This window comes from Acomys russatus, chromosome 29, assembly GCF_903995435.1.
Source record: "Acomys russatus chromosome 29, mAcoRus1.1, whole genome shotgun sequence".
Lineage (NCBI taxonomy): Eukaryota > Metazoa > Chordata > Mammalia > Rodentia > Muridae > Acomys > Acomys russatus.
Genome location: NC_067165.1, coordinates 18,040,837 through 18,066,003, shown reverse-complemented (window position 1 = coordinate 18,066,003; position 25,167 = coordinate 18,040,837). Strand labels below are relative to the sequence as shown.

The 25,167-nt window shown below is 46.2% G+C and overlaps 1 protein-coding gene and 1 pseudogene across 1 annotated transcript; both read right to left on the bottom strand.

The window, feature by feature from the left end:
- Positions 1 to 298: 298 nt before the first annotated feature.
- LOC127211478 (protein PBDC1-like) lies at positions 299 to 915 on the bottom strand (annotated as a pseudogene).
- Positions 916 to 7,415: 6,500 nt separating this feature from the next.
- Rhbdl2 (rhomboid like 2) lies at positions 7,416 to 24,695 on the bottom strand. The gene is made up of 7 exons (XM_051171398.1): positions 24,453 to 24,695; positions 20,860 to 21,008; positions 18,158 to 18,270; positions 14,747 to 14,847; positions 12,948 to 13,008; positions 10,354 to 10,415; positions 7,416 to 7,616 (listed from the first exon to the last, which is right to left on the bottom strand). The coding sequence occupies exons 1-7, from the start codon at positions 24,693 to 24,695 to the stop codon at positions 7,437 to 7,439; spliced, it is 909 nt and encodes a 302-aa protein (XP_051027355.1). The 3' UTR covers positions 7,416 to 7,436.
- Between the last annotated feature and the right edge of the window lie 472 nt (positions 24,696 to 25,167).

The window sequence follows — 25,167 nt, the reverse complement described above, 5'->3', positions numbered from 1 at the left end:
GGTGTGATTTTGGTTTTGGTGTTCTTGTTTTTAAATAGAAACCAAAAGGAATTTATTTACAAATTCAACAACAGTTACAGCCAAGAAACAGGGAACGGAGCAACAATTAACTAAGACTGCACTAATTGTGTTTAGGCTGTTATGCCCAGAGTAGCTTCTCTTACTAGCTAGAAAGATGTCCTTCCAAGCCCTCTGTTTGCACAAGGGCAGTCATCTAACCACAGGGGTCCGCTCATAGCACCTGATCCGTGCGGGTTCAGCCAGCCACGGCCCTGGCCTTTCTTTTTCTCCTCCTTGGTTAGTTTTCTACTTTTCTCCTTCTCTGTTGGCTCCTTCCTCTTTTTCTCCTCCACTATCAGCAGCTTTCTCAGCTTCCTCTTCTTTATTGTCAGCCCCTTTCTCTCCTTCTTTGCCCTGAACACTGAAGGAAACTGCTTTGTGATAGTCTTCCCGGTTCCAAGTGATTTCAATATCAAAAAAATTGAGTCCTGGGCGCAAAGATGGTGTTCTCCTCGGTGTCGCCCTGGGAGCAATCCAGTCGCAGCAAAGTCCCATGGTTGTAATCTTCTACGATCCCTTCAAATTTTGAGCAGAACGCTTCCACTTCTCTATAGCTGAATCTGATTTGAGTAGTTATGGGTCCAATACATCGACCCCGAGCTTCTCGAAATGTTCACGGAACTCAGAGTACATTTGGTCATCTGCTTTGGTGAGTCTCAGGAACTGCGGGCCAACTGATGAGACCAGTTTGTAATAGACCTCGGCACGCGGCATTGCTCGAATGACCCAAGCCATTTCAACATCGGGGCTGTTGCCATAGGACTTGGTGGGGGGTCGGGGTTGGGACGGGACGGGGGAGAAAGAGCACACCATTTCCCCAGAAACTGGCTCTTCACTTTCACCGACAGCGTCCATGTTACAGAACAGTTAGCCCGGCTTTCCCTTCCCGGAAGTGCCTTGTTGCACTTGCTTGGTTTTGGTGGGTTTCTTTTTCTTTTCTTTTTCTCCCCCCCCCCCCCCCTCGAGACAAGGTTTCACCGTGTATCCTTGCTTGTCCTGGACTCACTTTGTAGACCAGGCTGGCCTCGAACTCACAGCGATCCGCCTGCCTCTGCCTCCTGAGTGCTGGGATTAAAGGCGTGTGCCATCACGCCCGGCTGTTTTGTTGCTGTTGATTTTTGTTTGTTTTTGAGACAAGGGCTCGCTATGTATCCCTGCCTTGCCTGGAACCTATTATATAGACCTGGCTGGCCTCGAACTCACAGAGATCTGCTTGTCTCCGCCTCTGGAGTGCTGGGATAAAAGGCATGCGCCACCACCGTGCTGACCCTTGTTATTGTTAAATTTACCAATAGGGCCTAACAATGTTTATTATTTGACCTATAATAACTATTATGGTAGTATTTTCTAACCCACTAGCAATCAATCAAGACACAGACACTTGTTATATTGTAAAATACCTTAGTTAACCTGGCACAGGGCAGACATTAATCCTCTAAACTGCTTGCCATAGCCCTCTAAACTACAATCCCATGCCATCTGCTTCTAACAATTTCTACCAAGCTACCTCCCATCCACAATCCCATATACTTGCTAATGTTCTTCATCTGGGCCAAGTCTCTATCCACGCCGGCCACGTGCTTCTCCTCCTAAGCCACGATGGGGCAGCCTCCCTCTTCTCTCTTCTTCCCAAGATTCTCTCTGTCTCCCCAAGCCCAGGAACCTTAGCCACGCCTACCTCATTTGTCCTGCCCAGGTGTGGTGGCTTTTTATTAATCAGCATCAAAACACATCAGACCATCCCTCTTCAGACCCTAAATTTTGTTTGAAGAATGTTTAAGATTTATTATATATACAGTGCTCTGCCTGCATGCACACCTGCAGGCCAGAAGAGGGCACCAGATCTCATTATAGATGGTTGTGAGCCACCATGTGGTTGCTGGGAATTGAGCTCAGGCCCTCTGGAAGAGCAGCTAGTGCTCTTAACCTCTGAGCCATCTCTCCAGCACCTCCTCACTTAAAACATTTTTTTGAATGTTGAAAATTAGATATTTGGCTGTATGGATATGTCAACAAAAAGGCAGTATTATTGCTTACTTATGAGTTTTATCTGTAACGTTCCAAGTGAATTCAGGAGAAAGCTTGAGGACCATTTTATTACAGTTTTGAAAGAAAGGGCAAACATGCTGGAAGTCTTGCCAGCTGCCAGGAGGAAGGAGACAGAGAAGAGGAAGAAGATATTCCTTATTGAGTCAGGGTCCAAAAATAGCAAGTAGGTTCAGAGATGGAGGTCTGTGCAAAGCTGCATGGGTGATGGTCTCCGTCGAGAATAGCCCACCCCGATGGTCAGGGTGGCCATGTTTCCATGTCATTAGGCTTCTGATGAAAATACAGGTGAGCGCGTAGCAAGCCACTGCTTTTCGGTTAGAAATCATAAATGTAGGCAAGACCTGCAAGGAGGAAGAGGACAGGAATATGTAATGCTCTCATGTTTGGGACAGACGTTATGTCACCACCCAGAGCCAGAGGTTAGAACTCTGTGTTCTCTTGACCAGTCGAAAGTGGCCCTGATCGGGGTTCCTCCCAGGGCTATGCCTGTCTGGGTGGTATTGTCAGCAGGACCTCAACAAACCAGCAACCCCACCAAAGCTGCTGCTTCTGGTGCCCCTGCCCCTTGCATCTTGTAGGGTATTTTGAATTTTTGAATTTTTTTTCTGAGACAGGGTTTCTCTCTGTAGCCTTGGCTGTCCTGGACTCGCTTTGTAGACCAGGCTGGCCTTGAACTCACAGCAATCCGCCTGCCTCTGTCTCCGGAGTGCTGGGATTAAAGGCGTGCGCCACCACGCACAGCTGGTATTTGAATCTTAAGGATGGACAATTGTGATGATTAACTTGCTTGTTACCAAGGAAACGGGAGATGGCATCCACAGCTGATGCCAAGGGACAGGTCCATCCTCAGTGGCCTCCATGCCTGCTAATGTTTGCCAAGACAGCTACGTCATCTGTAGGCTCTCTGATAACTCAACATTCATGTTTGTAAGTAATATGTAATAACTGATGCATGCAGCTCGGTGAGAATCTTATTAGCTGCTTTGTTTACCGACGGCAGCCTATACTGGCTTATTTTGTATGTTTGAAACTATGATGCTGTGGCCTCTCTCCTGTTGTACTCTGGGTTCCTGCTGTGGTGTTTGTTACATGGGCTGTACGGAAACTCTTACTCAAAGGAAACACCAGCCCAGCCTGGAAGCCACTTGCTGTCTCCTCTTACCTTCTACCTCAGTCTGTTTTAAATATTTCTGGGAATGAAGACTGCCAAAAGGCAGACCTTCAGCAACGGGACATGTTGGTATAAGAAAAGCAAAGGCTTTCTCAAGGAATCCAGCTTTGAACTGCCCGCTTGATAACACTGTCAGCACTTGGACTTGTTAGACGGTTTGGTTTGGGAGGGTCGCTGTGCTGGCGTGTCTTGATCCTTCCTCTCCACGCAATGCTTTCACATCTTAGTAGAGACTTACAAGGTAAAGAAGCAAGCGATCTAAGTTTTCATCTGGTGAAGTAGGTAAAGATTGTTACTCAGTCAAGAACCTTCATCTGGTTATTGTGGTAAAATAAAACAATACAGTTCTAACCTTTTGGTTTTTGTAAAAGCCTTAAAATACCAGTGGGTTGACTTTGGAGGGAGGAGCTGAGTGTGGTGGTGGACGCCTGTAATCCCAGCATGTGGGAGCCAGAGGCAGGCAGATCTCTGTGAGTTGGAGGCCAGCCTGGTCTACAAAGCGAGTCAAGGACACACAGAGAAACCCTGTCTTGAAAAGCCAAAAGAAAAAAAAAAAAAACAAAAAAATTGGTTGTAGATGCTAGAAAGACAGCTCAGAGGTTAAGAGCGCTGGCAGCACTTGACGACTACAATTCCCAGCATCCATTGTGGCTGACAAGCACCTGTAACTACAGCTCCAGGGAATCTGGATGTGCGCACACTGTATTTACACACCCAAGGGCAAAACACTCATAAGTAAATCTTAAAAATAAAATTGGCTGGGTGCTGGTGGCTCATGCCTTTAATCCCAGCACTCAGGAGGCAGAGTCAGGCAGATCAAGGCCAGCCTGGTCTACAGAGCAAGTTCCAGAACAGCCAGGGCTATACAAAACCAGAATAAAATTGGATGTAGCAGCTGCAATGTGAATGTTTTTATTCACCAGGTGTAATTGTCATCTTCAAGGCTTACTGCCTCTGTCTGCTAACCTAGGCCTAGTCCTGGAAGCTTCTAGCCTCTATTCAAACCTAGGTCTAGAATGTTTTCAGCCCCTGACACTTACTGCTGAATGAACTCATACTTTCTAGTTCTTTCTGAGATCTGGCTGGCTTGTTCAACTCAGCTGTTCTGGCTCAAACCCTCTCCAAGTTGACTGATTCAATCTGGCTTCTCTCGGCTTCTGACTTTTTGCTTCATCTATACCTCTAGCAACCTGTTTGAGTCTCGTGGCTCCTCCTCATTCTCTGGCTCTTTCTGTCTTCCCCTGTGTCTAGTTTGTTCTCCCTTCAACCTGTCTCTATAAAGCTCTCCTGGCAAAACTGAACTGTCACGAACTCAACTCACTGACTCAACAAACTCCTGAGCAGAACTGACTAGAACTCAGAGATCTACATGCCTCTGTCTCCTGAGAGCTGGGATTAAAGGTATGCACCACCATGCCTGTAACCTAAGCTTTTCTTTACCTGAAACTTGCTCTATACCAAGCTGGCGTTGAACTCGGAGATCTTCTTGCCGCTGTCTCCTGGGATTAAAGGCATATCTGTATTCCAACTGGATCACACAGACCTAGTAGATCTCAGGATGTGATCTCTTGCCACAACAGCCATGGCTGCAGAGATGGCTTAGTGGTTAAAAGCACTTGCTTCTCTTGCAGAGGAACTGAATTTGGTTCTCAGCTTCCAATCAGGTGGAATATAACTAACTTCAGCTCCAAAGAACTAGATGCCTCTTATCTCTGAGGGCACCCGCATTCAGGTGCACAGTGGTACACACACCTGCATATAACTTTTTAAAAAAATTAATGGATGTGAGTCATTTCAAGGTTTCATAAATGTGTATATAACACAAACATAATCTGCCAGGCATGGTGGCGCATGCCTTTAATCCCAGCACTTGGGAGGCAGAGGCTGGTGGATCGCTGTGAGTTTGAGGTTAACCTGGTCTACAATATGAGTCTAGGACAGCCAAGGCTACACAGAGAAACCTTGTCTCAAAAAAACAAAAAACAAAAAACAAAAAACAAAAAAAAGGAAAAAAACCCACAAAGTTTCAAAAACTAAGGTAGATGAGCTGGCAAAAATGGCTAAGTGGGTAAAGGTGCTTGCTGCTAAGCTTGATACATAAGTTTGATCCCAGGGGCCCCATCATGGAAGAAGAAAACTGACTCCCTACTGAAGGTTGGCCTCTAATCGCCACTTGTGTGCTGTGGCACACATGGCCACAAGAATAAACAGACACAGTCTATATGTGTTCAATGCAGTTGTAATTATTTTTAAATACTTTTAGTCTAAAGTTGGTTGAATCTGTGGCTGTAAGCCCACAGGTATACAACTGTACTTTGCTTTTTAGGCATTCTCAATTCTGGGTTGAAAAAAGTAGCAGCCATGTATACAAAACACTTCACAAACAGCCTTGCTTGGGCCTAGAGAGATAGCTCCGGGTGTGGGAGCCCATGTTGCTCTTGCAGAGGACACAGGTTCTGTTGGGGTTCAGGAATAGCCACACACTGACCACTTGAACACTAGACTCAAGTTGATGGAAGGTTCTTGAATGCTGAACAAGTACTGACCGGTCAGGGAACACAGCCTGGATCGGGAACCCAAGACTGTGATGCTGAGGCATTCTCAAGGTGAGTTACTTTTAAGGGAAAAAACCCTAACCAAGCATGAAGAATCAATTCTATCCCAGGTACATTGTGCCTAGGTAGCTAGACAAAGCATTGTAAGCTAACTGGCTAGGATATAGGGCAGGGGAACTTTCCAGTTCCTCACTGTCCCAGGAGAAAGGAACATAGCAAGGCATTATGGTTTTGTTTAAATAGAACATACACCTGTCATTAATTCAAGCAGAACATTTAACAAGTGTTAAATTGTAAGTAAAAGTCTGTTCTTAAGTCAGGCAGGCAGAGCCTGAGAACTTGAACTTTCACCTTATGATCAAAATAGAGACTAAAGACAAAATCATGGGCTGGAGAGACGGCTCAGAGGTTAAGAGCACTGGCTGCTCCTCCAAAAGGTCCTGAGTTCAATTCCCACCCACCACGTGGCAGCTCAGAACCATTATAATGAGATCTGGTGCCCTCTTCTGGCCTGCAGGCATACATGCAGGCAGAATACTTTACAAGTAATAAATCTTTTTTAAAAAGATACAAAATGGCTGTAGTTATACTAGGCAGTAAGGCATGTCTGGACATGTCAGGACATGTCTGAATATTGGTGGGCCTCCACGGTTCCATTCCTAACACACATACGGTGGTTCACAGCCATTTGTAACTATAAATCCAGGGATCCAGCAGGCATGCATATGATGGTACACATACATGCATATAGGCAAAACATTCATATACATAAAAACAAAAATAAATCTTGCTGAGTGCGGTGGTACACACCTGTAACCCCAGCACTCTGGGAGGCAGAGGCAGGTAGATCCCTGTGGGTTCAAGGCCAGCCTGGTCTATAAATTGAGCTCAGGACAGCCAAGGCTACACAGAGAGACCCTGTCTCAAAAGTTGTTCTCTGTCTACTCAAAAGTGATTGTGGAGGATGAGACCTCAAAGGCCCCAGGGTGGTGTCGCACAAGCCTGTGATCTCAGTTGCAGAGATATAAGCAGAGATCAAAGTTCCAGATCTTCCCTGGATGCAGTCAATTCTTGACCATCCTGTGAAACACAAGGCTCTGCCTCAAAACAAGAGTTCAACACAGATAAGAAAAGTCTTTATTATCAGGGTAGTACAGTTGTCATGGAGTTTATCAAACAAGTTCCAAATTACATCCCCCAAGGATATCAAGTCTCCCTCATAGGATAATACACACATATTCTATGCACGAAAGACCCAGTCTTTGCTTTTTTTTTTTTTTTTTTTTTTTTTTTGGTTTTCCAAGACAGGCTCACTCTGAGTAACCCTGGCTGTCCTGGACTCAATTTGTAGTCCAGGCTGGCCTTGAACCCACAGCACCGGGATTAAAGGTGTGCATCATTACGGCTGGCACAATCTTTGCTTTTATCTTTTCTTCTTCCGTCCTGTTGGAAGCTCCCCTGAGAAGTGACGAGTCAGGTGCTGTCCCATCTTCTGTATAATGTTCTTGGCACACGCTGGGATAACTGAGCTTCTTCACAAAGTTGTCCATTCCCCCCCCCACACACACACACACACACATGGCACTTCTGCCAGAGGCGACTCAGTTTGCTGGGGACAGAAAGACGTTGAAGAACACAGCAAATAAGAGGAACGCTCCGTAGGCGGCAATCGCGATCCAGAACCTGGGGTCTTTGAGCAGCGCCTTGTCAAAGCAGCTGAACACAGTGTAACCTATGGACATCCCAGCAAATCCGCCTGCAATGTGAGCCGCAAAGGAAACCTTTGGAGAAGGGGGGGGGTATTGAAGTGGGCGGAGAAAACGCTAATCGTGTGTTCTAGCCGTGGCTCTCCTCAAGTGCAAACATCATCACAGTGTTGAAGTCTGGGTCTCAGGCTAAGAGACAGGACACACAAAATCCTTTATCCTCCCCCCGCCCCCCACCCCAGACAAGGTGCGATGGCGCACACCTTTAATGCCAGCACTCAGAGGCAGGTGGATCTCTGTGAGTTCAAAGCCAGCCTGGACTACAAAGCAAGTTCCAGGACTGCCAAAACCACACAGAGAAACCCTGTCTCAAAAAAAAACAACAACGAAGAAACAAACAACAAAAAAGAGTCTTTTTCTTTTTTGCTCACGTAGCTTTTTAGCATTATTGTGTATGTGCGTTATAGTGGGTTGCACATCCCACAGGGCATAAGTGGAGGGCAGAGGACAACTTTGTGAGGTCAAATCCCTCCCCTTCTACTCTCAGGTGGCTTCTGGGATTGAAGGCAGGTTTCCAGGCTTGCATAGGAAACACTGTATATCCTGAGCCCCCCTCCCATCCCCTCTTTTTATTTTCTTTCCTTTTCTTTCTTCCTTTTTTCCCCCTTTGAGACAAGGTCTTGCTATATAACCCTGGCTGGACTGGAACTCATAGAAATCCCCCTGCCTCAGCCTCCTCAGTGTTAGACTTATAGGTGTGTACCACCAACCCTAATAAAACATGCCATTTCACCCACTCTCTAAGCACACAGGACAGATGAGATGCAGAATTAAATAACAATTAAAAACAAACTACTGGCCAGGCTTGGTGGCACACTCCTATAATCCCAGCACTCAGGAGGCAGAGGCAGGTGGATTTCTGTGAGTTTCAGGCCAGCCTGGTCTACAAAGGGAGTCTAGAGAAACCCTGTCTCGAAAAAACAAAAAACAAACAAAACAGAGCCGGGCGTGGTGGCGCATGCCTTTAATCCCAGCACTTGGGAGGCAGAGGCAGGCGGATCGCTGTGAGTTCGAGGCCAGCCTGGTCTACAAAGTGAGTCCAGGATGGCCAAGGCTACACAGAGAAACCCTGCCTCGAAAAACCAAAAAAAAAAAAAAAAAAAAAAAAAAAAAAAAAACAAACAAAACAAACTACCACCTTCAAAGACTAACCCCAGCCAACCTGAAAGTTGCCTGGACACAAAATTTCACTGCAAATAATTTTTGTTTTTTGGTTTTGGTTCTGTTTTGTTTTTCAAGACAGGGCTTATCTGTGTAGCCCTGGCTGTCCTGGACTCGCTTTGTAGACCAGGCTGGCCTTGAACTCACAGAGATCCACCTGCCTCTGCCTCCCAGTGCTGGGATTAAAGGTGTGCACTATCACACTGGGATGCTATGTTATTTTTCGCCCCCAACAGGCAGGGTTTCTTTGTGTAACCTTGGCTGTCCTGAACTCCCTCTGTAGACCAAGCTGGCCTCGAAGTCACAGAGATCCACCTACCTCTGTCTCCCAAGTGCTGGGATTAAAGGCTACCTCTGCCCAGCTCATGGCTATATTCTGATGCACTTTTTTTCTTTTTCAAGATAGCCTCATATAACTCATTCTGGCCTTGAACTAACTATGTAGTTGAGGATAACCTTGACCTCATAAGTGCTGAGATTATAGGCATGAGCCACCACAGCCAGTGTTCCAATCTGCTTTGAAGTCTCTGTGAGCAGGGGAAGCCTTGTCACCTATTTTTGAATGGCTACCAGCATGGCCGACAAGGAGAGCCCGAATGACTATCTGAACTCTGATTTGCTTTTGTTTTGAGTTGTGCATGTATGTGTGTGTGAGACGTATGTGTGTATGTGTGTTTGTACTTCTATGGGTTCACATGAATATGCAAGTACATGTGTGAGTATGAAGGCCAGAAGACAGCTTTTCTTCTCAATCAACTCTCCATCCACCCACTTCATATACTGAAATAGGCTCTCCTTTTTTTTTTTTTTTTTTTTTTTTAAGAATCCTAGTTAGTCCTGGAACTCACTATATAGACTAAGTCTGGAACTCACAAAGATCCTCCTGCCTCTGCCTCCCAGTGCTGGAATAAAAGCTCAGTGATTCGGGTAGACTAGCTGTCCAGCTTGTCCTGGGATCCCAGTCTCCACTTACCAAGGGACGGGAATATGGCCTGGCTGCCATGGACTGAGCACTGGGGATTTGGTTCCATTGAGGTATCTCCCCAGATCTACCCTAGGAATTTTATTTTTAAATTTCCAAATGGCTTTCTAACTGATTTTAAATTGGAGTTGTAATCTCTATTTAATATCCCCCCCCCTTTTTTTTTTTTTTTTGCTTTTTTGTAGCTGAGGATGGCCTTGAGCACTAGATTGCCCTGCCTCAGCCTCCTGAGCGCCGAGATTGCATGATGACTTATTTTGATGGGTAAATAGTTTTTCTTAAAATTAAAAAATAGAAATAAAAAGGAAGAAATTAAAGCTGAAGAGATATCTCAGCAGGTAAAAGTTCTTGCCTCAAAAGCCTGACGACCCAAGTTTGAGCCCTGGAACCCACGTAAGAAAGCTGGATACAGCAGTGAACACTGCAAGGAAACTGAATCCAGCAGCACACATCTGGAATCCCAGAATCCCTATGGTGAGATTGGAGACCTCTAACCCCCACATACACAGCATGAACGTATGTGTGCATGTGCACTCATGCTCACAGGCACACACACAAACAGGTACAGAAAGGAAGGGAGGAAAGAAAAATAAAATAAAATAAACTCACCGGAGACCCGCTCTCAGGAATAAAGAATCTTCTGTACAGAGCAAATCCAATGTCTGACGCAACTAGGAGAGAAGACGCCCAGTGAGGCCTAGGACGTCCACATCGGGCAGAGGCCTGTTCTCCTTAACAGTGTCATCTTTAACTTGCCTGCTGTGCCAGTTGCTGTTCTCAGAGCTCATCCTCCATTAATCCATTCATTTTCATAACAGCCTAATGAAGTGGCCATTATCACTAACCCATTTATAGACTTATTAATCCCGACGACACTGCTAGAGACACGAAGCAAAAAGCAGACCAGATGGCCCTGACTTATGGAGGTAATGCCTTGGTGGAGCAGGGAGAATGTGTGTTGCTAGGTATGTTGGCTGAGGCCTATAATCCCAGCACTCGGAGGCAGAAGTAGGGAGATCTCTGTTAGTTAGAGGCCAGCCTCATCTCCATCCAGGTCAGCCAGCGCTACAGAGGGAGACTGTATATATATATATATATAAAAAAAAACCATCAGGCCAACAAAAGACAACTGTGTGCCATGTTAAGGTGAGTACTACAGTGAAGATACAGGTGAAGAAATAGCCTGTCCTTCAGACTATTATTTTTAATTACTTTTGTATGTAAGGTGTGTGTGGATACGTGAGCATGCACACAAGCACACACCTATGTGCCACAGTGCCTGTGTGGAGAGCAGAGAAGACAGCTTGCAGAAAGTCAATTCTCTGCTTCTACCTTGAGGGTCCTGGGAATTGAACTCAGGACATCGGGCTTGTCATCAGGCACTTTACCCACTGAGCCGTTTTATCAGCCAGGCTCTCATTTTTAACAGGAAGATCAGAGAGCTAAGAACCCTCTTCATTGATGGAGCAAGTCATGCTGACATGCCTCTTCCAGACAGAGAGAGAGGAGCAAGCATGAAACCCTGAGGCAGATGTGTCCCCCAAACCCGGAAATATCAAAAGCCCCTGGGAACTTGTGTTTCATTTTGTCCGAGATGGAGTTTCACTATATATTCCAGGCTAGTTTCGAACTTACTGTCTAGCCTAAGTGGGCCTGAACTTGCAGGCATCCTCCTGCCTTGGCCTCCAGAGTGCTGGGATGAAAGGCAGGAACTATAATACTTGGAACCAGGAACTTTATTAAAGTTAAATTCTCTGGATCACCCTAGATAGACAAATGAGCAGCTGAGGCCAGGGTGAGCCTCCTGTGATTCAGAGAGACCTCCGACTATCCTGGACCCCAGCTAAGGATGAAGATGTGGGTGAGGGGACCAGGGAAGGAGCTCGGGAGCGATACTCAGGGGCCTATGAGCCAAGGACTTTAACATGTGACGTTGATATCTGGGTGACAGGAAGGCATTGAGGGTTTTAGGCACGGAATGACATGAACCTGATGAGATTGTTGGTTTGCTTTGCTTTTAGAGTGCTGGGGAAGGGACGTTCTGGCTGTTAGATGGGAAATAAAAAGCGAAAACAGGAGCAGATCCAGGCCTGGTGACACATACCTGTAATCCCAGCACTCAGGAGGCAGAGGAAGGCGGACAGCTAAGGCTACACAGAGAAGCCCTATCTTGAAAAAAACAAGAACAAAAACAAAACAAAAAACAAACAAGCAAAACAACAACAAAAGAACAGGAGCAGACACCAGACGGAGGACTGGCTGCCTTACGCATCCAAGTGAAGTTAAAGGTCACATTTTATGCACAAAGAAACTAAGACAGGACCCTGGCTGTGACTCACTTGGTGGAGTGCTTGCCTAAAGTGCAGAAGACCCTGGGTTGGACGCTGGCACCAGGCATGACAGCACACGTCCATAATCTTAGTGCTCAGAAGGTGGAGGCAGAGGAAGGAGGAGTACAAAGTCATCCTCAGCTATGTAGCAAGTTCAAGGGCAGCCTGGTGTACCTGAACATATCTCAAACCTCTCTCCTGCCGCCCTAAAACCTAAAAATTGAGAAATTTCAAAAGAAGGTGAATCATCTCAATAGTTTCTAAGCTTTTCCTTTGCATACAGAACTCATACACAGCCGGGTGTGGTGTCACAAGCCTTTAATCCCAGCACTCGATAGGCAGAGGCAGGTGGGTCACTGTGGGTTCCCGACCAGGCTGGTCTACAAAGTGAGTCCAGGACAGCCAAGGTTACACAGAGAAACCATGTCTTGAAAAAAACAAAATTACAAGGGCTGGAGAGATGGCTCAGAGGTCAAAGAGCACTGACTGCTCTTCCAGAGGTCCTGAGTTCAACTCCCAGCAACCACATGGTGGCTCACAACCAATGTGATCTGGTGCCCTCTTCTGGCCTGTAGGTGTACGTGCAAGCAGAACACTGTATGCATAATAAATAAATTAATTAATTTTTAAGAAAAGAAAAAAGAAAAAACAAAACCCTCATACACTTCCTACTATGTGAAAACAGGAATCAGGAAATGTAAGTGAAGCTACCGCAAGATGCACAGGGCACACCCAGAGCTCGTCCTGGCACAGCACCGAAGTCCCTCTACCCGTGGACAGTTCTTTCCCGGCAGGGTGGGGAACCCCAGACACCCTTCCGATGAAGACTGAAGATGAGGCTGAGCCTGTGAAGTGCTCACACAGCTCACTTACCTATCAGGATGATGGCGAGTAGTCTGAAGATTCCAAAAGCAGGAATCATTTCTCGAAAGTTCTGGGAAAGAGATAATAGTAAGAATACAACCTATAGGCCAACGGCACCCCAGTACTGCTCCCTCTTGCTTCTCTGTAGCCCTGGCTGTCTTGGAACTCACTTTGTAGACCAGGCTGTCCTCGAACTCACAGAGATCACCCTGCCTCTGCCTCCCGAGTGCTGGGATTAAAGGCGTGAGCCACCACACTTATCTTAAAGCAATGGTTATTTGCCATTATTTGTAAGGCAAACCATAGTTGCAACAGCCAAGTTTTAAAATGCATCAGGGAAGGACAATGTTGCTGTACTCTGGAGCACAAAACCAAACATAGGCTTTAAATTTATACTGTAAATGACACAATTTCATTAGCCAGTACTTAAATAAAAGTAATAGGAAATCAATATATAACATGTCAGTACATGGCGAGCTAAGTCTATAAAATACTTCTAGGCCTGTCTGGTTAACATTCTTTTACTCTTTCACCCTCTTTCCCAGTAGCAGTTAACAAAGACTTAACTAATATCTGAGCATTTCTTTCATTTTCTACAAGAACTGGAAACGCCAGCAGTAGGCTATTTTTAAGTTATTATTTTCAAAAATGTACTATATGTGTGCCTATGTGTCTCTGTGTGTGTGTGTGTATTGGTTGGTTGTGTGTGTGTGTCTGTATGTGATTGTGTGTGTGTGTGTGTGTATGTATGTGAGTGTGTGTGTTTGTTGACTGTGTGTCTGTATGTTTGTGTTTGTGTGTGAGTATGTTTGTGTGTGTTTGTTGGTTGTGTATGTGTATATGATAGTGTGTGTATGTGTGTGTGTGTTAGTATGTGTTTGTTGGTTGTGTGTGTGTCTGTGTGTATGTGAAAGTGTGTGTGTTTGTGAGTGGGTGTGTTTGTGTATGTGTGTATATGTGTGTGTTTGTTGGTTCTGTGTGTGTCTAAGTGTATGTGATACTGTATGTGTCTGTGTATGTGTGTGAGTGTGTGTGTGTGTGTGTGTGTGTGTGTGTGTGTGTGTGTGTGTGTGTGTGTGTGTGTGGCATGCCCATGTCTCAAGTGTGGAGATCATGTGAGAATGGTTTCTCTCTTTCCACATCATTGGTTTGGGGGATTAAACTGGCATATTCCAGCTTTGTGGCCAGCCCCTTTACGTGCTGAGCCATCTCATTGGCCTCAGGATATTATTTTTAATTGGACTTTATTTAGCTCCAAGGGAAGAAAGTTTATTATTTGAAAGGGGAGGGAGAAGCAACTCAAAGTCCAGCCTGACTAAGCAGTATCCTGGTGACACGGTGACACAAGAGACTACCATAGCTGGACTCAGCATTTTTTTCTTCTAGAGGCCAAAAAATTCCTAGATAAGAACTCACTAAATGTTGATAAATGAAAAACAAAGTCCAGGAGCTGCAGAGATGGCTCCAGAAGATCCGGGGTTGAGTCTTAACACTAACACAACAGCTTTCAACCATCTGTAACTCCAGTTCCAGGGGATCCAAGCCTTTCTTCTGACAGCCACAGACTCCAGGCGTGCACATATGCACACGCAGGCAAAATGCTCACACATATAAAATAAGCAAAATTTTAAAAGTCTAGAAATGGGGTACAGTGGTGTGGACCAGTAATTTTGGGAGGTACAAGGGCAAAGATCCTGAATCCAGGTGAGGATCAAAGTCAAGGCTATCCTCTGCTACTTCTCAGGTTCCAGACTAGCCTGGGCTACCTGACAGCCTGTCTCTAAAACTTCCATTCCCACAATTCTTACCACTATAACATTCATAAAATAGCCTCCCATCAACGCATAGACTCCTCCGGAAGCACCCACAAGAGACTTAAGGGGGTCAAAAATGGAGCTGGCAAGGGAACCTGGGGAAACAAAATACAAAAGATCAGAACTATGAGAGTTTTGAATGAACCAGGTGTGGTGGCGCACGCCTTTAACCCCAGCACTCGGGAGGCAGAGGCAGGCAGATCACTGTGAGTTCGAGGCCAGCCTGGTCTACAAAAATGAGTCCAGGACAGTCAAGGCTACACAGAGAAACCTTGTCTCAAAAAACATAAAAATAAATAAATAAATAAAAATAAAAACTATTTTTGGATGGAGTAGGATTTAAAGAAAAATCTAAGGTTAAAGTGTGAGAAGTTTTGACCATTTTTATTTTAGTAAGCAATAACTCCACCTTGCCCCTGTGTGCCGAGTGGGTTCAGGTATGCAGGTTAACTGCCCCAATATTTCTGAAACATTAAGCATTTGTTAGGACTGCCGTAAAAGCTGGGCGGTGGTGGTGCACACCTTTAATCCCAACACTTGGGAGGCAGAGGCAGGAGGATCTCTGTGAGTTCAAGGCCATCATGGTCTACAGAGCTAGTTTTAGGACAGCCAATACTATACGGAGAAACCCTGTCTCAAGAAACCAAAAGAAAAAGAGAAGAAAAGAAACAGTAAAACAGAGGCAAGAGGGGCTGGAGAAATGGCTCAGTGGTTAAGAGCACTGTCTACTCTTTGAGAGGTCTTGAGTTCAATTCCCAGCAACCACATTGTGTCTCACAACCATCTATACTGAGATCTGGTGCCCTCCTCTGGTGTGCAGGTACACATGCAGATAGAGCACTCATATACATCAAATAAATAACTTTTTTTTTTTTTAAAGTCACCGGGCATGGTGGCACACACCTTTAAACCCAGCACTCAGGAGGCAGAGGCAGGCGGAACACTGTGGGTTCAAGGCCAACCTGGTCTACAAAGCAACTCCAGGACAGTCAAGGCTACACAGAGAGACCCTGTCTTGAACCCCCCCAAAATAGTAATATTAAATTTAAAAGTCTGTTAGAAAACAACAATAAAATAGAGACAAGAGTTCAGACCCTGGAGCCCAAAACCCTGTGACCAGAGGACATTATTTAATGTCTCCTGTCTGTATAGTGGAAATATTAACAAAATAGTTCCCAATAAGTTGTGAGCTGAAGTGTAAGAGCCGACACAGGTATCATACGAAAGCACTGTGTGATGTGTTTTGTAGCCTTGCTAGCTATTATTTCAACCAGGCCAGGGAGATGGCTCAGCTGGCAAAAGAGCCTGCTGCCAGGCCTGAGTATACTCCCTAGGCCCCACGTGGTGGAGAGGGAGAACCAGCTCCAACAAGTTGTGCTCTGACCTGCACAAGAGTCCACACATACACATGTTGCAGGAGATAAGTCCAAGGTCAGTCTGGTCTAGGTAGTGAAAGCCTATCTCAAAAAGCAAAAATAAAACAAAATAATGAAGGAATTATACCACAGCATATCCACCAGATAATAAATAGAAAGACAATAAATGAATTTTTCTTGTTTTTAAAGTGTGTTTGTTTGAAACAGGGTCTTACTATGGAGCCTTGGGCTGGAACTTACTGTGTAAAGCAAACTGGCCTTGGACTCACAGAGACCCACCTATCTCTGCCTCCTGAGCCGTTGAAATTAAATCTGTGCACTACCACACCTGGCCTGGTAATGATTTTAAAAGCAAATTATAGATGGAGACAGATTTATTGCTGGGATTGGTTGGTTGATTGGCTGGTTTTGGGATTTGACACAGTGTGTCACATAGACCAAGCTGTTTACAAACTTGCTGTGTAGCAGAGGATGGCCTCGAACTCCTGATCTTCCTGCCTTCACCTCCTCACACTTTGCCTACTATATACAAGGCTTTGGTTGATCCCCAGCACCACTGCCTCCTTCCAAGGAACCACAGCTCTGCTGAACCTTCTCCAGACAACTGACAAGGCTAAGACACCTTCCCTCTTGTGAGAGGCAAGCACCGCTTTAGTGCTAAGTAAGGAAAGATGCTACAAGAAAACCAGAGTCTGTTGTGACTATGGAGTGTGACTCGGTGGGGGAGAGAGCACTTGCCTAGGTTGATGAGTGCCCTGGGTTCAATCTCCAGCAAAGGAAGGAAGAACGGATGAGGGGAAGGGAGGGAGGGAGGGAAGGAGGGAGGGAAGGAAAGAAATGGAGAAAAAGAAGGAAGAAAAAGGAGAGGAGAGAGCCATGTTTCTACCTCAGCTGGCACTTGCACTCATGCACGTGCACGTGTGCGTGCGCGCACGCGCACACACACACACACACACACACACATCTCAGCAGAGTGTTTGCATAGCATTCAGGAGGGAGGAGGATCAGGAATTCAAGAATCCTTGGCTACAAGAGGCCAACCTGGGCTACAAGAGACTCTCTCTCAAAAAGCAATAGAGAAAAGGATAAAACTACCCAGAGATCCTGCAAGGGGTGAACATCTAGACAAGACCATAGCACAGAACACTGCTCAGCAGTGAAAAAAAAATAACTGTGTGCAGTCCTGAAACGACACAAAGACGTGAGAGCAGGTCAGTGCTTGTCAATGGTGAAGGAGGAGGAGACTGAAAAGAAAGAGGCTACACAAGAGTGTCTTGGGGTGACGTGGCTGCGTTGCCGTGCTAAAACTTACAGGATGACAGGTCAGGCATGGTGGTGCAGGCCTTTAATCCCAGCACTCGGGAGGCAGAGGCAGGAGGATCTCTGTGAGTTGGAGGCCAGCCTGGTCTACAAAGCAAGTCTAGGACAGCCAAAGCTACACCAAGAAATCCTGTCTTGGAAAAAAATCAACAATAACAACAACAAAAACAACTATAGCTTCCTCAAAACTAAGGCGTTTGTTTGTTTGTTTGTTTGTTGAGACATCTATGTAGCCCTGACTGTCCTGGAACTCGCTAGATAGACCAGAACTCAGAAATTCATCTGCCTCTGCCTCCCAAGTGCTGGGATTAAAATCGTGTGCCACACCCAGAAAAGTGTCTTCCTTAAATGCACATCTGCCCGCGCTGCTTTCCGGAATCATTACTCTAGCATAATCAGGGCCTTCGAGATTCAAACACCGAGCTGCTTGAAATTTCTCGAGCTGTGTAAACTCTATGGGGATGTGAGATATTTGCTGCCACTGTGACTTATCTGCACGACTTGTATTCTCTCTACCACCTATCTAATCTCAGGTCACATTATCTCTAACACTCACCAGATTCCCTAACACGTTATGACATGTGTATAATGTGTCAGGGTGCAATGAATCCTGACTCTGGTAAAACAATCCACTGTAAGCAAGTGCCACCTTGGTTTCCATCCTAAGAGCCCAGAAGTGTTGACTGCACATTCCCCTCAGGACACTGACCTGCCAGCACTCCTGCCAGGTACACCAGCCCCACTCGGAGGCCTTTGTGGACCATTTCCAAGGGAATGCCCAGAACAAGCTGCATAAAAAGATTCCCCACGATATGCTGGACTCTGCAGAGACAAACACGGGTCAGACATCCAAGCAGCAAGCGGTTGTCATGGGAGACTTACATGGGATATTTCTAGCTAAGAACTTGATAGAGCCGGGCAGTGGTGGCGCACACCTTTAATCCCAGCACTCGGGAGGCAGAGGCAGGCAGATCACTGTGAGTTCGAGGACAGCCTAGTCTACAAAGTGAGTCCAGGACAGCCAGGGCTGTTACACAGAGAAACCCTGTCTCAGAAAAAAAAAATCCTAGGTGTGATAGAACACAACTTTAATCCCATTTCCTGGGAAGGAAAGGCTGGTGGATTTCTGTGAGTTCAAGGCCAGCCTGGTCTACATAGTTAGTTCCAGGCTACATAGTGAGACCCTGTCTCAAAAAAAAAAAAAAAAAAGAAAGAAAACAAAAATAATAAGTTGTTGAGGGCAGCTCAGAGAGTAGGCACAGCACTTGCTTAGTAAACATGAAGCTCTGGGTTGTGCCCTCAGCACCAAGTCCTTGCACCCTGCACTGTATATCTAATCAGCCACTGACCAAAAATGTAATCATTTTAAATCCAGCGTGGGGTGGGTCACATGGTTGAAATTCAGTTCACCTGATACCACAGGGCTCCCCCAAAGAAGTGAGATAGCCACAAGGTATTTGCTGATCACAGTGGACATGGGGGACCATAGATGCTTCTTTTTTTTTTTTTTTTTTTTTGAGATTGTAGCCTATGCGGGCCTTAAACTCCTGATTTTCCTCCTTCTACCTCCCTCATGCTGAGACTGCAGACGTGTACCATCATCACCTGGTTGGGAAGCAGGTGTGGAAAGGCTCTCACATTTAAGAAACTGTAAACAAGCCAGGTGGTGGTGGCTGCGGCAGCAGGGGCAGCTTGCCTTTGAATCTTAGCACTCCAGAGACAGGTAGGCAGATCTCTATGAGTTCAAGGCCAACCTGGTCTACAGAGTAAGTTCCAGGACAGCCAGGGCTACACAGGGAAACCCTGTCTTGAAAAGCCAAAGGAAAAGAAGGAGAAGGAGAAGGAGAAGGAGAAGAAGAAGAAGGAGAAGAAGAGGAGAAAGACAGAAAGAAAGAAAAAAGAAGATAAGGAAGAAAGAAAAGGAAGGAAGGAAAGAAAAACTGGAAGCCCCTCCTGTTCATTAGCTATCTTTCTTATTTTGTTCCCTTCTTTCATTTGTGTGGTGTGTGCACGCAGGAGTGCATATGTGCAAGTGTGAGTGTGTGTGAGTGTGTGTGTGTGTGTAGTGTATATGCTAGTGTTTTACAGTTGTACCTACTGAAGCCAGAGGAGAGTACTGGTTCTCCCCATCGCTCTTTCTCTACCTTATTCCTTTGAGGCAGGGTCTCTCCCTGAACTTGAAGCTTGTGTTAATCAGCTAGGCTGCTAGCTAGCAAGGGCCAGTGATCTTCCTGTCTGCTCTGGTCACAGCACTAGGGTTGCAGACGCACATGAGACGATGCCCAGTAAGCATTCTTAACCACTGTGCCTTCTCTCCAGCTCCCCCCGGACTGTTTCTATACCTCCTCGTGCCACTATCTAACTGATAGCTAATCAGTTAGATCATACTCCACATCAGTCAAAATGCTCACAAATTAACTTTTTACAGAGTGTGTTTTGGGGAGGCAGACTGGTCATTCAGTTGGACAACACCCAACAGGTAGGGTGACCCACTTTTAGTTTGATAGTGATTTGGTCTCATTTCATTAATGTTCCTATATCAATACCAACATTAGACAGTTATGCAGAACACAGCTTCCAGGGCACCAGAGCACATGTGGCACGCACGCGCACACACACACACACACACACACACACATACACACACACATCATCATCATCATCATCACAACAACAACAAAAGTTACAGATTAGAGGCAATTTGAAGTTTTTTTGTTGAGTTTAGTTTTGTTTTGTTTCAAGACAGGGTTTCTCTGTGTAGCCCTGGCTGTCCTGGACTCACTTTGTAGACCAGGTTGGCCTCTAACTCATGACGATCCACCTGCCTCTGCCTCCTGGGTGCTAGTATTACAGATGTGCACCACCATGTAGGGCTGCAATTTGGGGTTTTTTGTTTCTATCTCTTCCTCCACTCCTCCCTCTCCATGGCTGATCTGGAATTCTGTGTAGACCAGGCTAGCTTTCAAGTCAAAGATCCACCTGCTTCTGCTCCCCTAATGTGCTGGGATTCAAGGTGTGCTCCATTAAAATCTTAGTGTGTGTGTGTGTGTGTGTGTGTGTGTGTGTGTGTGTATTTCAGACAGAGAGAGAGAGAAGGGAGAGAGAGGAGAGATTTGGGGGGGGGGTACTGGCAGGAGTCAGTATTCTCCTTGTTCTGGGGAGCAAATGCAGGCAGTTGAGTTTGGCCAGTGTCTTTACCCTCTGAGTCGTCTCACACACACGTTTTTGTTTGCGTTTTAAGGCCTGACCATGTGGCTGGCTGGCTTGAAATTCAATATGTAGGTCATGAGGACTTGCCACAATCTTTTTGCCACAGCTCCCAACGGCGGGAACGATAGGCACGCACCACCTTGCCCGGCCTAACAATGACTCAGGATCTCTTCTGACACCATGGACTTGGCCATTCCTTACCCAGCATGGACCAGCATGTATGAGATGAACCTCCAGGCTTCCTCCCTCTTCTCGGGGCGGTAAGTAAAGGGACTTTTCAAGATCCCCTCGTCCAGGGTGATCCATTGCTTCTGGGGCTTCCACACAGCGTAATAAATAAACACGGCCAGCTGTCAGGGAGGGATAATTATCCGTGTTAACCACCATCACTCTGGAGGCGGGGCCCCATTAAAACCCAGAGGCAGTGCCTTGTGTCAGAGTCGTTAGATCTTCCTGGGCTCAGAAGGTGATGACACTGAAGTTCTCCACCATTGCCCTGCCATGCTTATACTTCCTCGTGATGAGCAGGTGTCTCGTAATGACTTCCTGAGTCCCCTTCTCCTGGCTTTTCTGACACTCTGAGGTCTGTCACTATGTTCTCTCCTACCCTCCCTGAGTATATAACCAATGTCCCTTACCATTCCCACTTCACAGCCCAGGGACCTGAAATGTTGAAGACCAGTGTCCTGGTGATGTCACGTGACGTCCTCTCCCTCGTGATGTGATGGAAAGACACTTTATCTCTGTGCCGTGCTTTTTCTCTGTGTGGCCTTGGCTGTCCTGGACTCACTTTGTAGACCAGGCTAGCCTTGAACTCACAGTGATCTACCTGCCTGGGCCTCCTGAGTGCTGGGATTAAAAGCGTGCACCACCATGCCTGGCTGTCTGCGCCATGCTTTTTCTACACTCCCAATTCTAGTTTAACCATTAGAAAAACCTCAGACAACCCCAGATGAGGACGTTCTACAAGATACCTGGCAGATATACTTTATCTTTATGAAGGCCATGAAAGGCCAACTGAGAAGTCGCCAGGAATCAGAGGAGCCTGGGAAGGCAGGACAGCGTAATGCAGTGTGAAATCCTGTATTGGAAAGGACCAGAAGACGAGAAAGAGGACAGCAGTGAGAAAAACTGATCAAATCTAAGTCAAGTCTAGAGTTAAATTAATAGGACAGGTTCAGCCTCCTGAATATAAAATATGAAACCCAAAATGCCCCAATTTTTGAAGTTTTTGAGCACCATACACATAAAAAAAATTGCCAGGTATGGTGGTGCACGCCTTTAATCCCAGCACTCAGGAGACAGAGGCAGGCGGATCACTGTGAGTTTGAGTCCAGGACAGCCAAGATAACACAGAGAAACTTTGTCTCAAAAAACAAAATCAAAACAAAACAAAGAATAAAAATTTAAAAAACAAGTTTTAGGTTTGTGTGTGTGTGTGTGCGCGCGCATACATGTGGAGGCCACAGGTTAACCTCGGGTGCCATTCCTCAGGTGCCACACACTTTGCTTTTTGCGACAGAGCCTCTCACTGGCCTGAAGCTCAAACAGGAGGCTAGGCTGGCTGGCTGGCAAGCTTCAGGGATCCATGCGTCTGCCTCCACCTCCCGCGTGGTGGGATTCAAGCACACACCACCACCCCTGGCTCCCTTCCACGGGCTCTGAGGAGCAAAGTCATGTCCACATGCTAGCAAGAGAAGTGCTTTACTGACTGAACAATCTCCTTAGACCCAAAGTTTTAGACTTCGGAGCACTGAAGTCTACACAAATATTCCAAAATTGGAACTGGAAAGATGCCTCAACCATCAAGGGTGCATACACTGTGACTGCTGAGACCCTTAGCTCCGTTCCCCCCTTCTACAGCAAAACAGCCACGCCCAGCCCTTGTCTTGTTTATTTTTTGGTTTTTTTCCTCTCTTTCTTTCTTTCTTTCTTTCTTTTTCAAGACAGGGTCTCTCTGTGTAGCCTTGCATGTCCTGGACTCTCTTTGTAGACCAGCCTGGCCTTGAACTCACAGTGATCCACCTGCCTCTGCCTCCCAAGGCTGGGGTTAAAGCCTTGTCTTATTCTTAAACATGTGATCATCTCCCATTATTCTCCGCCGCCTCCCTCATCCTCACGTATACTCAGAACCGGTAGACACACAGTCCCACTAGGTAACACAGCTACACGGAGCCTAATGCTTCCCAGCCTTGCAATAGGTCCCTGTAAGAAAGTGGAGAGCAACATCCCAGTCAGCCTTGACAAAAGAATGTTCGGGAAATGCTTGCACATTTGCCACAAAAGATTTGGTTCCTGCAATGGTTCATTTTATGTTCAATTTGGCAAGGTTCAGATAGACTTGGATATATATTCAAACATTATTCTAGATGTGTCTGTGAATTTGAAATTTTTTTATTGGTTGTGTATTGTCTATCCATTAACTAAGTTAGTTGGTTATCTGGTTAGTTAGCTAGTTAGTAAATTACTTAGTTAAAGCATCTCACTATACAGCCTGGGCTAACCTCAGACTTACTATGTAGCCCAGGCTCCCTTAAACCCAAGATCCTCCTGTTTCGGTTTCCAAGCTCTGAGGTTACAAGATAGTACCACCATGCTCATCTGAGGTCATTTTTGAGATGAAAGTAAATGTTTAATTTACTTCCCCCCTCCCTCCCCCACCTTGTGAAAGCGTCCCACCCAGCCAGATAAAAGCCTTAATAGAAAAAGACTGTTTATCATGAGGAAAGGAATTACCCCAGCAAATGGCCTTGAACTCAACACAAAACCCTCCGTGGGGTCCCCCGCCTACCCGCTGGCCCTGAAGATTGTGGAGCTGAGACCTCCCTCCCTTTCCAGTTCCTTCCCTGTCACCCTATTGATTCTGTTCTGCTGGGGAACCCTGCAGTATAGTCCCTGACACCAAAGCTGGGCGTAAGTGGGAATTAAGAGGGTTACAGTAGGGACACCCTAATGCTCCTGAAGTCATGGCCTCCAGCAGCAATCTCTCCTAAAATAACAGTCTAGAAGAAAAACCTTGATATCACAAAACTCAGGAGGAGCCTAGCCCTTCCCAGTCACTAAGACACACCCTGGGGTGACTCCGCCCACCTCTCTGAGCTTTGCCCTCTTTCTGGAAACCAAGAGCTCTAAGCAGGTCGTACAGTTTGCAGAACATATCCCAAAGTAGACACCCACAGCAGCTGCCACTGTTTCCCTCTGAAGGCTCAGGCAGCTGGCAGCTGGTGACTGTTCTAAATACATGCCCCAGGCTGACCTGACCAACCAGTCTATTTTGTTTCATGAGATAAAGCCAATTTGCAAGCTGAACATGGTGATGCATGCCTGTAATCCCAACGCCCAGGTGACTGTGACAAAAGGAATAGTGAGTTTGTGGCCAGCCTGAGTTACATAGTGAGTTGGAGCCCAGCTTGGGCTACAGTGCCAAATCCCATCTCAAAAAAAAAAAAAAACAAAAACAAAAAAAACAAAAAAAAAACAAAAACAAAAAAAACCCCAAAACTAATTTGCAGGCCCAAAGCTCCCTGGTTTTCTAAAGACCACATGAGCTAAAATGAAGCTTGTAAAGTCGGTTAACCCTGGGCAGTGGATTTTCATCACGGATGAAACAGACCCCTGAGTTGGCGGTGACTGAGCAAGTCAGCTAGCTCTGGGAGGTTTCAGGAGGTTTCAGTGCCATCGACCCTCTGCGCTCCCCTCCTCCACAGTTTCTTCTCTAGGTGGGTTTTGGCCCCTCTTTGCCTGCAGCTTCCAGTCTGAGCTGCTGTGAGGGCCCCTCAGCTGGTGGTGTTTACCTCAGCCAGGCTGATGAGGATGATGAACAGTGGGGGCGGGAGGCAGCTGGCTCTCTCCAGGTAAGTCCTTCGGACTGGCTCAGGGAGCATCCACTTTGAGACAATCCTGTGGACCTTTCTGCTCCGGGGGAGGTCTTTACTTTTCCCGTCCTCTCTCACTGTCTCCTCCTCCAGATCTTCCTTTCCCTCTCTCTCCGTGTTCAGATTCACACTCTCCATCTCTACATCGGGTACAGCAGCCATTGTGCCGGTCCTCCCTTAACCTAAAACAGACATGAACGTCAGCGAAAACAGGTGAGCCTTTGGTCCGCAGGCTGGGGCTCTTTCCTGGGCTGTTTGGAAAACTGTTTTCCTGGTCTTTCCAGCGTGTAGCTAGGAGGCAGCTAAAGATGATTAAAATGTCTTAAACTGCCGATGGTGGCACATGCTTTTAATCCCATCACATAGGCAGCAGAGGCAGGCAGATCTCTATGAGTTCGAGGACAGCCTGGCCTACAGAGTAAGTCTCGGCACAGCCAAGGCTACACAGAGAAATCCTGACTCGAAAAACAAATTTCCACACAATACACAGAAAAATAAATAAGTAATAAATAGATGTGATTTACAATAAATAAATAAATGAGCTGAATGTGGTGGTGAGCACCTGTAATTCCATCACTTGAGAAACAGAGGCAAGAGGATAAGAGCAAGCCGGGTGATGGTGGCTCACGCCTCT